Source organism: Artemia sp. Qi Xiang Cuo, chromosome 20 (assembly GCF_049724085.1).
Source record: "Artemia sp. Qi Xiang Cuo chromosome 20, ASM4972408v1, whole genome shotgun sequence".
NCBI lineage: Eukaryota > Metazoa > Arthropoda > Branchiopoda > Anostraca > Artemiidae > Artemia > Artemia sp. Qi Xiang Cuo.
In genome coordinates this window covers 2,318,489-2,334,500 of record NC_142813.1, presented here as the reverse complement: position 1 = coordinate 2,334,500, position 16,012 = coordinate 2,318,489, and the positions used below count along the sequence as shown (strand labels likewise).

The 16,012-nt window shown below is 34.1% G+C and overlaps 1 protein-coding gene across 1 annotated transcript in view; it reads left to right on the top strand.

The window, feature by feature from the left end:
- The window catches only part of Duox (dual oxidase), a 183,053-nt gene that overhangs the window by 129,068 nt on the left and 37,973 nt on the right, over positions 1 to 16,012 (top strand). Inside the window, exons 17-20 of the mRNA XM_089105996.1 lie at positions 2,102 to 2,476; positions 3,301 to 3,594; positions 8,038 to 8,255; positions 13,182 to 13,346. Of these exons, the coding sequence (XP_088962122.1) occupies positions 2,102 to 2,476; positions 3,301 to 3,594; positions 8,038 to 8,255; positions 13,182 to 13,346 (1,052 nt within the window). The remainder of the gene's footprint in view (positions 1 to 2,101; positions 2,477 to 3,300; positions 3,595 to 8,037; positions 8,256 to 13,181; positions 13,347 to 16,012) is intronic.

The window sequence follows — 16,012 nt, the reverse complement described above, 5'->3', positions numbered from 1 at the left end:
GTTCATAGAATCACACATAGAGTCACAAATAGAGACCTGCTATTGAAATTCAAGTGATCAGTTCAAGTATCGGCTCTTCGTCAAGCGAGTCGGGGCTCTACGATTTTAAAGTCGGGTTGGCAGCTTGCCATTTCCAGTACCCCAGAAATTTAATGTTATCTAATAACGGGTATGTCGATTGTAAATTTCTGGTACTCTGGATAATCAATAAAATAGCATAGATAACACTGCTCCACATTCAATTGGTGCATTTAAAATGGTGCAAAAAAACCTTTTCTGGCTCATTTTGTCCTTTTTGTTTCGTATTCATTTTTCTAAGTCTTTATTTTAACATTCCTAATGTCATAATTATGAATATCGCCTTTTTTCGTATATCTTTACATTTATAACCAGTGGAAAAAATACAAAAATAATTCTCTTCCTCCTGAAAAAATAGTTATTCAAAATATTTGCCACTTCTTAGGGTTTTCCCCAAGATATTCCAATTTTAGTCTTAAGCAGAGCCGTTCCTAGGAGGAGGGTGGCAACTGGGTCAGCTGCCCTGGGCAGCTGGGAGGAGGTGGCTGAGGGATTGCCCACTGATAAAATTTTGCACTTCGATTCTTTTTTGGCTTATATTTGTTTTTTTGCTTATATTTGAGTCGGAACGGGGACGCTGTAGTTAATTTTTCCACGGGCACTACCAACTATAGGAACGGCTATTGTCTTGAGTTTTAGATTTTGGGAAAAGTGATCACCCTTAAAGAGTGTATCAAGTGCATGTATTATTTTCACTAAATACTGAGTTTTTTTCCCTCCCAAACCTGAGGATATTTTAAAAGCAAATTTTATGATATAATTTTTAGTGGCTGTATGGATAGATAGATAGATAGATAGACTATTTTATTGCCCATTCAAAAAACGGTACAAAAAAAAACAGATGGAGTAAAAATAGATAGACACAGAAAAGACTACATACGACAAAAAACAACAGGAATGTACGGACACTGAGATATTATATACATATGCACATATACTTAAGGATGATTCATATTGGCAAGACTACTGGTCCTGACTGGCTTTAAAGAATCCCGTCCGACGCTTAGTGAGAGCTGCAATGGGGTCGGTAATACCTAACAGGTACAACACCGACGAATTCTTTATCCACGGTCGTAGGCGGCAACCACAATACGGTATGAAATGGCACAACATTTCAACATTTCAGCCTTCCGAACATCGTGAAGTCAACATAACCAGAATATCTGACTCGTTTCTATGACTCTGGAACTACGAGCGTCTTCTATCTTTAACGATAGATATGGCTTATGTACCTTAGTATTTATCTTTACTGGAGCTTTGGATTGAATCATAGGGCAGTTCTATCACTTTCCTGCCCTTAAGTCAGCGCTAGCTGATTCTAAGGTTTTAATAAGTGAAAATTTTTTGGATTATTCGTATATGTCTGAACACGCAAACCTTTAACTCATCATGGTTGTAGGTATTTTGATAACTCGATTATCAAATCCGTTTAACGGTTCTGTACCTGTCTCCTATTTTCACGACAGAACGTACTTATAGGTTCCAATAATTAACTATTGTTAAACTAGTTATCATACCAGAGGTCAGCTGATCCTTTCTCCCCCATAATTAACTACTACTAATTGCAGCACCAAGCTGCCTGAGGCCAACACACCTGCGCACACTCCTCCTCCATCCCAGTCTATTCAAAGCCTCCCTCTTTACTCTCCCCCAGTAAGTCCCCATTTCCCTTAAATCTTTCCTTATGACATCCTCCCACCCCATCCTTGGACGACCTGCTTTTCGTTTGGCCTGATACGGTTGCCCGACTAGGGCAATCTGTCATCCTTAATCCGCAAAAGGTGTCCTAGCCATCTCAACCTTTCTCTTATTACAGCCCTAGAAAGCATGGTCGAACCACGTATTTCGTAAAGCTTGCTGGTAGAGATACGGTCAGTCTGTCGGGTACTCAGAACAACCTGTAGGGAATTTCTGTGTAAAGAAAAACTAGCAAATCCTCCTCCTAATTGACTAACTTGTAAATACTCCTCCTCATAATTAACCTTAGCTACTTTTATCGTTTTAATGATTGAATATTTTTCAGACTATTCATACATGTCCGAACACACAGACCTTCGACACATCATGGGAGTTGGTATTGCTATAACCCGCGGATCTGCAGCATCTTTATCATTCTGCTACTGTATCCTCCTTCTAACCATGTCTAGAAATCTAATCACAAAGCTGAAAGAATTCAGCATACAGCAATATATTCCTTTGGATGCATATGTACCATTTCATAAGATTTGTGCTTTAACTGCACTGTTCTTTAGTATGATACACACTGCTGGTCATGTAGTGAACTTTTATCACGTGAGCACTCAACCAGTTGAGCATTTGAAGTGTTTGTCGCGTGAACTGTCCTTACCTGGAGACTTTCAACCCAAATTTACATATTGGCTCTTTGGCACTATGACAGGTAAGCCATTTTTTCAGGTAAGTCACTTACAGGTAAGACAGGTAAGTCATGACAGGTTTTCTAATCAATATTTGATTATGATGCTGCTTTTTAGGGAGTTTACTTAGACCTAATTATCTTATTTATTTAATATATAAAATTTGTTGATCTGTGACTCCTTTGATTAATATGGCTATCTTATAATTTCTTATGCAGGGTGTCCGGGGTGTCCGGTGTCCGGGGCACATGAGGTGCTGAATTCCTTTTAGGTTGCCCTCGTGTTGGTTCTGAAGCTTAAGAAATGCATTAGAATGAGAATTTTAGATAGAATATACTTTCCGTGATAATCCATGACCATCTGTTCTAGATGATGAGTATAGGGTAAAAATAAGTCATGGGAGACACAGTATGTTCTTGTTTAATTTGTTGGTTGTTTACACTTATTAATGAAGACATGGTCCAAAAATAATTTCTTCCCTTTTTCGGACTTGTATTTTACTTCAAAATTGTTTTACTCGTTTTATGTGTTTTCTCTTTTTTTTCCTTTTTCTTTTTTTTTTGGACCTTGCCGGATTTTATCGACGAAGGATTGTGAAGAATTTATAAAATTTTGACATGTTTTCTTACCAAAAAAGAGAAAAATAAATAATTCAAAAGCCAAAAGTATATCACGATTGTACTGTTTCCGACCTTCAGCCCATTGTAAAAAAAATCGCTGCCCTTTTTTGGGGCCCCTCTCTTTCTTAATATGTCTCTCTCTTTCTCCTAATCTCTTTTACTCTGTCTCTCGATCATTAAAAGAAAAGGATGCCAATAAATTCAGAGCATTTACCCTTCATTTTTAGGATTGACTGGGGTGGTTCTATTCGTCATAATGATGGTCATATTTATATTTGCTCATCCAATGGTTCGAAAGAAGGCTTTCAAATATTTCTGGCTCACACACTCCCTATATATTGCTCTCTATCTGTTTGCGTTGATTCATGGCCTGGCTCGGCTCACTGGAGAGCCAAGGTTTTGGATATTTTTCATCGGACCTGGAATTGTTTTCACTTTAGATAAAGTGATTAGTTTACGAACAAGGTACATGGAGCTAGACATTATTGAAACTGAGCTTCTACCCTCCGACGTTATTAAAGGTGACTATTTTATTTGCTCATTTACTTTATTCGTTACTTTAATTTATATAATTAATTTATTTACTTTATTTGTTTTTATATTTTATTTATTCACTTTATTTGTTTATTTACTTTTAATTTACATTATTTTTATAACAAAGTCTCTTAGTTTATTTGTTTAATTTGTATCAGGGTTTTTATTTTATTTAATATCTGATTTTTATAACCTCTTCATTTAATTGTTATTTATGTAATTTTGATTTTGATTTTTGGATTGTTGTTAAAATGATTTTTTTTTTAAGGAATATTTCTTAGATTTTTTTTTTAATTCTTATAATGGTTTATTTTGATTAAAAAAAAAAAAAAAAAAAAAAAAAAAAAAGGATCGTCCGATGCTCAGTTAACCTTTCTTTTTAAAAGTTGTTTTTAAGGGAGTCCCATGATAGGTAATTTTAGTTTTCTAAGAATATTGGATTATTAAAATATAAAACCGGATTATTTCCTGTTTTATTTTTTTCCTTTAAAGGAATAACTGTCGCGTTTTCAGGGATAATATCCCTCGGGACACCATCCCAAAAGGTGTAATGTTTTACAAAGCTGTTCTTAAAAAGTAATCTGTGAGGGATGTCACGTCTTTGCGTGGTGTTTCTGTGTTTTTGGCTGGGCAAACCGCTGCACAAGCTGAGAAAGTTGGTTGAAGTGAGTGGTGGATTTCCTTGTAAAAAACAACCATTTGACACCACATCGAATCTATCGCCTATAGATTTTAAAGGTACCTTATTGGTGCTGCAACTTGCCCTTGAGGCCCTTTTTTGGTCTTCTCGAGTGATGCCAGAAGGGCTAAAGAAGCCCCTGCAATAACCAAGCATCCATATTGGATATAATCACATTAGCCACCGATCATCGAAAATAGGCTCAATGAATGACTTGCACAGGAAGGTAATCAAGTTGGAGGGTAACAGGTTCTTAGAAAGATGAATCACACCCTGGATTCTTGCGCTGGAGGAGATTGCCCAAACGGTAATCTTTCTGTACCAAAGAAGACGATATTTCATAAAAGTATCGTTCCACCGATATGATACCTGTGAGTATTGGTATTTGTGATACCTGCGGGTTGCACAACATCTTTTCCAGAGAAGTCACTGAATTATTTTTAAAGTTTTTTAATTAAAAAGGGTTTAATTGTTAAAAAGGAAAATTGTGCCATTACAGTAAACGTAAGAGCCTTTAGTGCTAAGAGGTATGTATATCTTTCTCCCATTCCTTTTCTTTGCTTAGCTATCTGAGTTTGATCAAATATTAACAGCGTGTTCCAATCGGCAATTGTAATTTAATTCGTTTTTCAAATTTACTGTGAATTAACTGTGAACATGGAATGGTTTATTAAGTAATGCCTTAATACGCATTATATTTGGCTATTAAAATATGAGCAAATTTAACGAATAATCAGTAAAATATAAAGAATATTAGTTTTGGTGCCTTAACCGCATTAATTCTCATGAGATTGGTCATTTGCATTCATTTTTCTTAATTTGATGATGATTTTGCAAAAGTTAATACACTAAAGATGATATTTAGTCATGGTCATACAAATTTAATACATTTTGCTAATTTTCGATCGTTGCAAATGTTTATTCGCTCTCACCTGGCCCGAAAAATTTAATTTCTGATTAAATATTATTGACTTTTCGTCGAACCTGGAACGTACTCTTAGAAAAGTATTGACTGGGAAGTTACTATTTACCCTATACAAAGTTTAAGCCCCATAATTCACCTAAAATATATAATTTGTTTGATGTTTTTACTTGCAAAGATGAGATGTATAATTATGAAATGCCTTTTTTTATGCTGGCCGTTGTGATGCCTGAAAGCAGGCGAGTTTCAATAAATTGTTTCAGTACAAAAGATGGTAAATGACACAACCCCAAGGTTGACATTTTCTTCCAAGACCTCGCGCCCCAGTTACATAGGTAAAGTTATAAATGAGTTGAGGGCAAGCTCGGGAGCTTGGTATAGTCTTACATAGGTTCGACAGCGGCTGTTAGCTAATCCGTTCAATGGTGCTTACAATCTAATGACCTTTTGGAAGGTCATAATGTTAAAACCCATCAATGTAGAAAAATGGCTTTATGAATCTGGACAGCTTCAGAAAATATACACAAATATTGTTACTCGTTAATATTTTGTAAAAATAAAAAGATAACAGATAATGAAATAGAGGAACTAATAATCGTAGAACGAATAGAAATTTAAATGAATGCTCAATTCAAACTCCATTATTGCAAACAGGAATGTGACCTCAATGGTGGGTTGGGGAATAATAAAGATTTGTATTTGACAGTGATGGCCATACTGGCGTAACAGTGTTAAACTCAAAATTTTGCTTGGGGAACAGGAAGAGTGTCTCGAAGTGTATCGAATTAAGAAAGAAAAAAGACAGTATTTTTCGATGTAGAGTGAACTACTCTAACTACAGAGGACCAGAAGACAAAATAGAAAGTGTGTTCTATTGTGGTGAATAGGGAGTTCCTCCACAATTGAATGGGCGTTCTTTTATTCACGAGTTTCATGTTTGAATTTTGATCTATACTTCTGACAAGATTTTTTTTTCTTTTATATAATTTTTTTTTATCTCCTATAGTGTAGTGTTATATAATTTATTTTGTCAATTTTACTTCTGCAAAAACAAATATCCTGCCTCTACATCATAAGTCTTATTATTGGAAATTCATTTCCCGTTTGTATTTTCGCAAAAAAAAGTAAAAAAAATCAGTCACTAAAAGAAAGGGAAAAGTTTCTCATACATCTCTCCCTAAAAAGAAGAAATTTGGATTTGATAAATAAGTTCTGAGGCAACACTGACTAACCATGGTAATAAGAGAAAATGTTGGACATCCAAACAACGGGCAAAATTCACCAGTGGAGAAGGGGAGAAATGCCACTATTTCTTGGAAATTAGAATTTTACGCTGCAAGAATCAAATTCCACGTCCCTACATCATAAGTCTCATTATCGGAAATTCATTTCCCGCATGTATTTTCGCATTAGAAAAAAAAAAATATATGTCTCTAAAATAAGGGGAGAAGTTTCTTATGTATCTTTACCTGAAAAGAGGAAATTTGGATTTGATAAATAAGTTCTGAGGCAACATTGGCTAACTTTGGCAATAAGAGAAAATGTAGGACAATCAAACAACGAGCAAAGTTCACCAGCGGAGAAGGGGGAAAATACAAATTTTTCATGGAAATACAAATTTCACATTGCAAGAACCAAATTTCCTGGATATGTCTTAATTCCAATCATAAGTCGGGAATTCCCCATCTTCTCGTCAATGGGTCGTCTTAAAAAAAATTTTCATCTAACCAGAAAAAAAGAGGAAACATAGGACAACGGCAAAAACAGTAAAAATACGGGGAACAGAGAAAAAAACGGAGACAGAAAACAAAATATAAGTAGCCTACTTCCTGGAAACTGAAATTTATCAAATCTAAGTCTAAAAACATAGGTTGTCTAAATTTATCTAATCTAAAAGTTATTTATCTATGCTAGATAAACATATGTGCAGACAGAATAAAAATATAGAAAGCGAAGTAATAAGTCAGTATAAATTTCTTCGTTTCGCCCCTGAAACGAAATCAAGAGAAAAGAGGTGACTCTTTATTTAGTTTTTGAGGTTGGTTTTTTAGTTCCGTTTTATGAACTTAAGTCTTTATTCTTTCTCTTAAGTCTTTATTATTTATCATTGCGGATGAGCGGAGGCCTCGGCTGAAATAGTTGTATCTTTTCCTTGTTTTCACTAGCCATGAGTTTTTCTCGCCTTTCCTCCGTTTTTCTATGTTTTTTCTTATTATCCGATTAGATCAATAATTTTGAGGCAATCCATTGATGAGGAGGGTTGAAGAATTTTTTTCTTGAATGTGAGGAAAAAACACAATTTCCCTTGCGTTTTAAGTTTAATTATTTAATTTTAATTATTTGATAAAGTTTAGTTTAATTTAATAAAATAATTTCTTTAATATATAAGAAGGGATAAATAAGGTATTAGGGAAAGGAAATCAGTAACAGGTAAATAAAATAAGGTATTAGATTGGGTATCAGAAAGAGTATAAAAAGGGTATCAGTGTTTAGGTTTTTTTTATGGATTTCGGTTCTTGGCTAAATTTAAGATAAACGTAACATCCGACTTTGCTATTCAATAGGTGATAACAGTTAGTAGTCAGCAGAAAATTTGTATTTTAGTAGTTCTAGATGAACTTTAAAGGGTGCGAAAGTCGTATTTTCCCGTGATTCTATTACCAATAAAATTATATGATGAAATTGTTATTATTTTTCTCATTTGTCTGTTGTTTTTGTTTTGTTGTTATTTTTTTTGCTCATTTCGCTTTTCGAGAAAATTTAAGATAATCGCGTCTGTTCAAATATTCCACGTTCTTAATTTCACCCTAGCCAATTTTTTGTTTTCAGTAAAGTTTTATCGCCCTCCAAACTTCAAATATCTTTCTGGCCATTGGGTTCGTCTCTCTTGCACGGGTATTAGGCCAGAAGAATTCCATTCATTTACCCTCACATCAGCACCGAACGAAAACTTTCTTTCGGTACACATCAAAGCACAAGGTCCATGGACATGGAAGCTTCGAAACTATTTTGATCCGTGTAACTTCAACCCGAATGATAGTCCAACTGTAAGTAATTTTTAATTCTATTTAATTTAAGGTATTTCTCAAGGACCACAATTATTTAGGAACACGTTCCTCCGTCGCACATACGCTGTTTTGACTGAAGAAAAAGTGAAAACAAAGAAGAACAAAAATTGAAAACAAACGAGGGTAAATTTCAGTCGGTGAATTAATAAAGAACAACGGACATATTTCGCGAAATACCTCTGCTAAGTCGTCTTCAATGTTATACGTACATAAATACATACGTGTATTTTTAAGCCAATAGATTCAGATTTTAGATTCAATCGGGTTCTATTAATATAAATAGAGATAAATAAACATAAATTATACTTCTCTATGCAAAGACGCGTGTTGAGTCCCTTAAACTTAACCATTCCTCTCAATTACGCGTCACGGCTTTCGCTTCACTCTTCACACAACTACCTCATCAAGACAATTTAACATCTAATAAATTCCCCCTTCCTCTCCGAAAGAACAGCCACATTAAGATAATAATTAAATATTTAAATAAATAAAAAATCTTTTGGTTATTAATTAATTCTATTGAAGGTAATTTATATAATTTTTGAATTATTTTTAAAATGCCCAAGGGAGTTTCTACATCTCAGCTCCTATGGAAACATGTTCCACACTCTCGTGCATGTCACATCCGAGGTAAAATCCGATCGTACTGTATGTGATCGTCTCACTAGCACGTTTGATGCAGATCTCGTATTTGGATAGTTTGAAGTCCAAAAACAATTCTTTCTACGCATATAGGCCTCTAAAAAATTACAGAAGAATAGCGAGGTATCTGGAAATTTTGTTAAAAAAAGTTGAAAACGGTAACTGAGCACGACCAATGAGAAAGCGATGTAAGTGAAAGAAACTCGTCCACATTTCCAATTATTTTCAGGGCATGCCTGTGGATTAAATCAAGCCTTTTCAGGTGGGTATGTGAATGCTGACTGCCAAATTGACGCATGCTATTGTAAAAAAGGTTTGATAAGTCCATTGTTGAGCAGATGAAGAGTTTTTTGATAGACTGTATGCTTCAATTTTTTGACAATGCCAAGATTACGTGAAAGTTTCAGCACAACAGCATGGATGCCATGTAGGTAAGAAAGGTTTTCATCAAGGAGTACACCCAGGGACCTCGCATAGTCTGTTTCTGGTCGCTTGATCGTTCCTCAAGAAGTCAGTAGTTCTGTTATTTCTGGATGAAAAGTTGCAATTCTCAAGAAGAAGAGAACCCACGATTCATTGCCACTTTTTGTAAAGTGATTGGCGTCCATTCAGACTTAAGTTTTTTCTAAAATGAACTCAAGTTTACAATAGTGTGCTGACATGTCAGAGTCACAGGAGGCCATTGTATTGTCATCCGCGAAAGCCACAACTTCATTAGATTCACCCTCATTGCTTGAAGGAATTATTACACTGGCTATATACACAAAAATAAGCAATAACACTCAACAAATTTTAGCCACTACCTTCTGTGCTTCCACGCCATTGTCTATAAAACATTCTAACACAATGCATAGGTCTATATATATATATATATATATATATATATATATATATATATATATATATATATATATATATATATATATATATATATATATATATATATATATATATATATATATATATATATATATTAGCCGAATATATTTATTATAATATATCTATTAGCCGAAGTATATCCTTTGTTTTTCATTAATTCACAGGCTTAAATTCATTTATTCATTTTTCCTTGCCTCACTTATTAAACTGTTTGTTTTTTTCTAAGAATATTACTACTACTAATAACTCGCCACAGCACCAAGCCGCCTGAAGGCCAACACAGTTATGCACGATCCTCCTCCATCCCAATCTATTCAAAGCCTCCTTATTTACACCCTGCCAGGAAATTCCCATTTCATTTAAATCTTTCTTTATGACACCCTCCCCCCCCAACCGCGGATGACCTGCTTTTCGTTTAGCCCTAGACGGTTGGCCGAAAAGGACAATCTTTGGCAATTTGTCTTCCTTCATCCGCAGAACGTTCCCTAACCATTTCAACCTTTCTCTCATTATATCCCTAGAAAGCAGGATTGAATGACCTTTTTCGACCTTGAATGACCTTTGAAATATGATTTCAAACCGACTTTTGAATGACCTTGATTGAATGACCTTTGTTGAAATACGGTTAGTCAGCCGGGTGCCTAGAATAATTCGTAGGCAATTTCTCTGGAAAACATCTAGCAAATCTTCGTCCGCCATATTTGATCACTGCCATAACTGTAGCTTCCAATCTTCTAATTCTTAGTTTACAGACTTATCTTCCTTTCCTTACAAACTTGTTTTAACTGTGAAAAAAACACCCTGAGCCTTGGCTGTTCTACTTTTGACATCTTCACTGCTCCCACCGTCTTTACTAATAATGATACCAAGGTAAGTGAAGCTTTCCTCCTAATCAATCTTTTCCTTGCCCAACCTCACCTTTTCATCATCACTTATTCCTAGCCTTAGTGACCTAGTCTTCTTAACATTAATTTTCAAAGCTATTTAGCACCCTGAATGAGATTCAGTTTTTGTTTTTTAACGAAATCAACTTCTTCAGCAATAAACCGCTTTGGATCTTTAGATTGTGGAGAATATTTGGAGCTTTAGATCTCAGATTAGCTTAAAAACTGTAGAGAATTTAGACTCCTATTCTTCCAATTGAGGACTCAGAAGTAGACGAACCATAGAGACATTGTGCAAAAGTAATTTCCTCTTGTAATGCGAATGTTTTCTATATTTTGTGGAAGCTCTGGACATCATATTAGTCGCTGGAAACATTTTTTTTTGTTCGTTTTAAATTCACTGGAAACATTTTTAATTTACTGGAAACAGGTTTAGTTCCAACATGAAGTCAAGGCTAATTTAGCTTTCTTGGATTGAAAATTACATGTTTAAGCATAACTTTTTACCAACTTGAATTCATTTTTAATTTTGCGTTTACTTTTGGAATATTGATTTGTCTTTAATGGGTTGAATAAAACCCTATTTCAAGTAAATCTGATAATTTTTTGATCAGTTCATTTACGATCTATTGTCTTGTCTCATCTCGATCATATTGTCTCCTCTTGTCTTCTCTTATTTCTTATCTTATTGTCTTATCTTATTATCTATTTTTATTCTTCTCATATTGTCTCCTCTTGTCTTCTCTTATTGCTTCTCTAATTGTCGTATTTCTTATCTTATTATCTATTATTATTCTTCTTCTCATATTGTTTCTTCTTGTCTTCTATTATTGGATTGTTTCTTATCTTATTATCTATTGTTATTCTTCTCATATTGTCTCCTCTTGTCTTCTCATATTTCTTATCTTATTGGCTTATTTCTTATCTTATTATATATTGTTATTCTTCCCATATTGTCTTCTCTTGTCTTCTTTATATTTCTTGTCTTATTGGCTTATTTCTTATCTTATTATCTATTGTTATTCTTCTCATATTGTTTTCTCTTGTCTTCTCTTATTTCTTATATTATTGTCTTATTTCTTATATTATTATCTATTGTTATTCTTCTCATATTGTTTTCTCTTGTCTTCTCTTATTTCTCATCTTATTGTCTTATTTCTTATCTTATTATCTATTGTTATTCTTCCCATATTGTCTTCTCTTGTCTTCTTCATATTTCTTGTCTTATTGGCTTATTTCTTATCTTATTATCTATTGTTATTCTTCCCATATTGTCTTCTCTTGTCTTCTTTGTATTTCTTGTCTTATTGGCTTATTTCTTATCTTATTATCTATTGTTATTCTTCTCATATTGTTTTCTCTTGTCTTCTCTTATTTCTTATCTTATTGTCTTATTTCTTATCTTATTATCTATTGTTATTCTTACCATATTGTCTTCTCTTGTCTTCTTCATATTTCTTGTCTTATCTTATTATCTCTTGTTATTCTTCTCATATTGTCTCCTCTTGTCTTCTCATATTTCTTATCTTATTTGCTTATTTCTTATCTTATTATCTATTGTTATTCTTCCCATATTGTCTTCTCTTGTCTTCTTCATATTTCTTGTCTTATTGGCTTATTTCTTATCTTATTATCTATTGTTATTCTTCTCATATTGTTTTCTCTTGTCTTCTCTTATTTCTTATCTTATTGTCTTATTTCTTATCTTATTATCTATTGTTATTCTTCTCATATTGTCTCCTCTTGTCTTCTCTTATGTTTTTGTGGCATTGGCCATGTGGATCGTGCCATTTCTGTTTTAATTCTTATTTTTTCATGGCGGTGGGAGGGGTTGGCGCTATATTCCTATTCATTTACAAACTTTAAAGGTTACTCATCTGGGGTGCCCTAGAGGAGGGGTAAAGGGGGAGGAAACCAGCTAAATGTCGATGAGGGTAGGGTAAAAGCTCGAAAAATAAGTTTTGGCCAGAAAGTGTCATATTTCCCTGAGTGTTTCCAAATTATTCACTTTTTTCATATTTATATTCATCTAAGGGGATACGAATGCCCGTTTTGCGCTCCGTCCCGGAACGGATTTTCATCCCTGAATGAATGACTCTTCTTTGAACTTTTTTGTGGTAGGAAAGGGTCTTTCTTCCTATTTATTTATAACCTATTGAGATTATTTGTCTGGATCAATCCCTTTCTTCTGGTTTTAATGAGGGTGAAACGTACTTTGCCGTGATGGTTAAAAATTAGCATAGCTGACGCATAGTTATCCCGGGGGAGGGGGTGTTCATTGAATGATTCTTTGTTCGGTGGAGGGGGCATTTTTGTTGTTTCTTTCTATTTTCCTATGAAAATACCAAAAAAAGTTATTTTTCGATTAAAATACCGAAAAATCATTTTTCTAAATCTAGTGGGGGGGGGGGTGAATTAATTTATGGAGGCAAAAGCTGTCCCCTGCCTCCCAATCGATGCTCCTGTATTCAAATATAATTTGAACTCCTTTCCGTTTAAGGTGAGACTTGAAGGTCCTTTTGGAGGAGGTAATCAAGATTGGTACAAATTTGAGGTTGCTGTTATGGTAGGAGGAGGTATTGGTGTCACTCCATACGCATCTATTTTGAATGATTTGGTTTTCGGTACATCAACCAATAGGTACTCTGGCGTCGCCTGTAAAAAGGTAAGTCAAATTTGTTATTATTGAAATAAAACATAACTTTCGAAAAATAGCAGGATATGTTGTATGAAAAATTTTCAATAAATATTAAATTGAATAAAACATCGAATAAAATATTAAATAAAACAAAAAAAAATGTTGCATTACTTCTGAGATGAATATCTGCTCAAAGAGTATGTATAAGGAAAGTTCTCAGAAAAGAAAAATCTGGCGATCTGATCTTGGGTTGCCTAGCAAAATTGTAAAGCTGATTAAAAAAAGATAATAAAATAAAAATATATTTTCTCTTTTTATTTTGTATTTGGCTGGAGATAAAAAGAACCACTTTCGTCAAATGGGCACAATATGTGTATTTTTATTTATTTTTGAAATAACTAGCCTGATTTCTCATGAGTTCCCAGCGGAAACTTCCCAGGGGGGAGTGATACTAATTGCTTTGTTTTTGGCAAAATTAAATGCAAAATTTTCCTATCTCCATTATTTAATACATTTTAGTTTCCCGGGGTGATCACCTCTGCCCCCCCCCTCCTCGCCGCTGCTAACTACATGTTTTGCATACTAATCTTGTTTTAAGTATCTTATGTTAGACAAAAATAGTTTGTATTTTTTAAGTTTTTGGGTACTTTCAGGTTGGGTCTAAATTAGTATAGGATTTCAGAAACTCACGTTAAATTTACGAAGCTTAAAATATTTTGGATTTTTTTTCCAGCACAGTCAATTATTTCAAATTAGTCGAATTTAAAAAAAAAAATCTCTTAAAAAATCTCCAAATTAGGAATTTCTTAAAATTTCCAAAATCTTTATTTAAAAATCTCGAAATTAAAAAGCTTTTAAAAATTATAATAATCTCTTTAAAAACCTCAAAATTAGGAATACCTTGAAATTTCTAATCCTTGTTGTGATCTGGCTTGTTAACTAATCCTCATCTCGGGAAAATAGGGGCGCGATAAATTACCTATAAAAAACTACAAAATAGGTTAAAAATCTGAAATCTTAAAAAGTAAGAAAATCGGTTAAAAATCGCGCCTTGAAATTGACGTTATTCTAGACGCACGCGCGACATCTATGTACTATGTCTAAGGCTGGTTTATGTTTTTCCTTAATAGATTTTGGATTTCGTCATTCTTTAATTATCCCTTGTATTTGACAGAAAAATGCGATAAAGACTTGAATATGAAGAATTAAATGTCATCAGAATTATTTGCTATCTTACCTCACAAGCAGGTGTTCTTGTAGGCAATATACTACCGCATATTAGTGGTAAGGCTTTCCAAATACACATAATTGCTTAAAGTCTAATCTTCATTCTGGATCCACACAGCTGTGATTTTGATCTGACCAAAAAAAGAAAAAAAAAATGAAGCGTTTGAAACGTGGTTCTGAAATCTTAAAAAGTAAGAAAATCGATTAAAAATCGTGCCTTGAAATTGACGTTATTCTAGACGCACGTGCGACATCTATGTACTGTGTATAAGGTTGGTTTTGCACTTGAATTGGTAAATGACACCATATTTCGGACAGTAATAGAAATGCCTTTTAAACAAAGGGGAAAATCCGTGTATGGAAAGTAGCAGACGAAGGATAATATTTATGTGTCGATTATTGCTTTAGAGCAATAATAGTAGAAAGGCTTAGATGGCGTGGCCACGTTCTGTGGATGAAGGATAATAGATTGCCGCAAAGTTGTGTTTTTTGTGCTTCTTCCTAAGGCCAAAAAGATAGCAGCGTTGTCAATAGCAGGCCCGTTCTGCGGATAATAGCTAGCCAAATATGGTGCTTTTTGTGCATTCTCCTGAGGCCAAAATATAGCAGAGCTTTGTCGATAGCAGGTCACGTTCTGTGGATGATAGTTAGCCAAATATGGTGCTTTTTGTGCTTTCCCCTGAGGCCAAAGAGAAAGCAGAGAGTTGTCGATAGCAGGCCACGTTCTTTGGATGATAGTTAGCCAAATATGGTGCTTTCTGTGCTTCCTCCTGAGGCCAAAGAGGAAGCAGAGCGTCGTTGAATGAGGTCCGAACGGGTAAAATTAAAGGAAATTAGATAGTCACGGGAGTGAGTAAAGAGTAGAGCTTAGAACTGACTAGGGTGAAGAAGGTGTGTGTGCAGCTGTGTTGTCCTCAATTGCATTGATGCTACAGTGAGTTTGTAGTTGTAGTATTAGTATCGATACTTTCACAAAGAGTTTGGACCCAGTCACTCTTAAACCAAGCGTTGAAATAGAATCCTTCTTCATCCTATATCACTTTTTTATTAAAGTGACACGTATCACTTTACGTATCGTATCCCGTATCACTTTTTTACTCTCTTACCTTTGGACATTAAGTTACTTTCGATACGTATCCCGTATCACTTTTTTACTCTCTCACCTGTGGATATTAAGTTACTTTAATTCGAAAACTCTGTACTCCAAAGGGAATCTCTGGGAAGACAATTCACTTATAAATCCTTTTTGTTTAATTTGGAGATTCTCCTTGTAGATTTCATTTAGAGCGTCCAGAGACTCTGTAATGTGCCTAAAGATGTCTGAGTTTGTAAATATGTAACGTAAATTTATATAACTTATTTATAATAATTTCTAATTTGTAAATTAATTTGTATTTGAATTTATAAACACAGTATGTAAGTATAAACTACTTGGGTGTTTGAAATATCTATAAATATATCATATA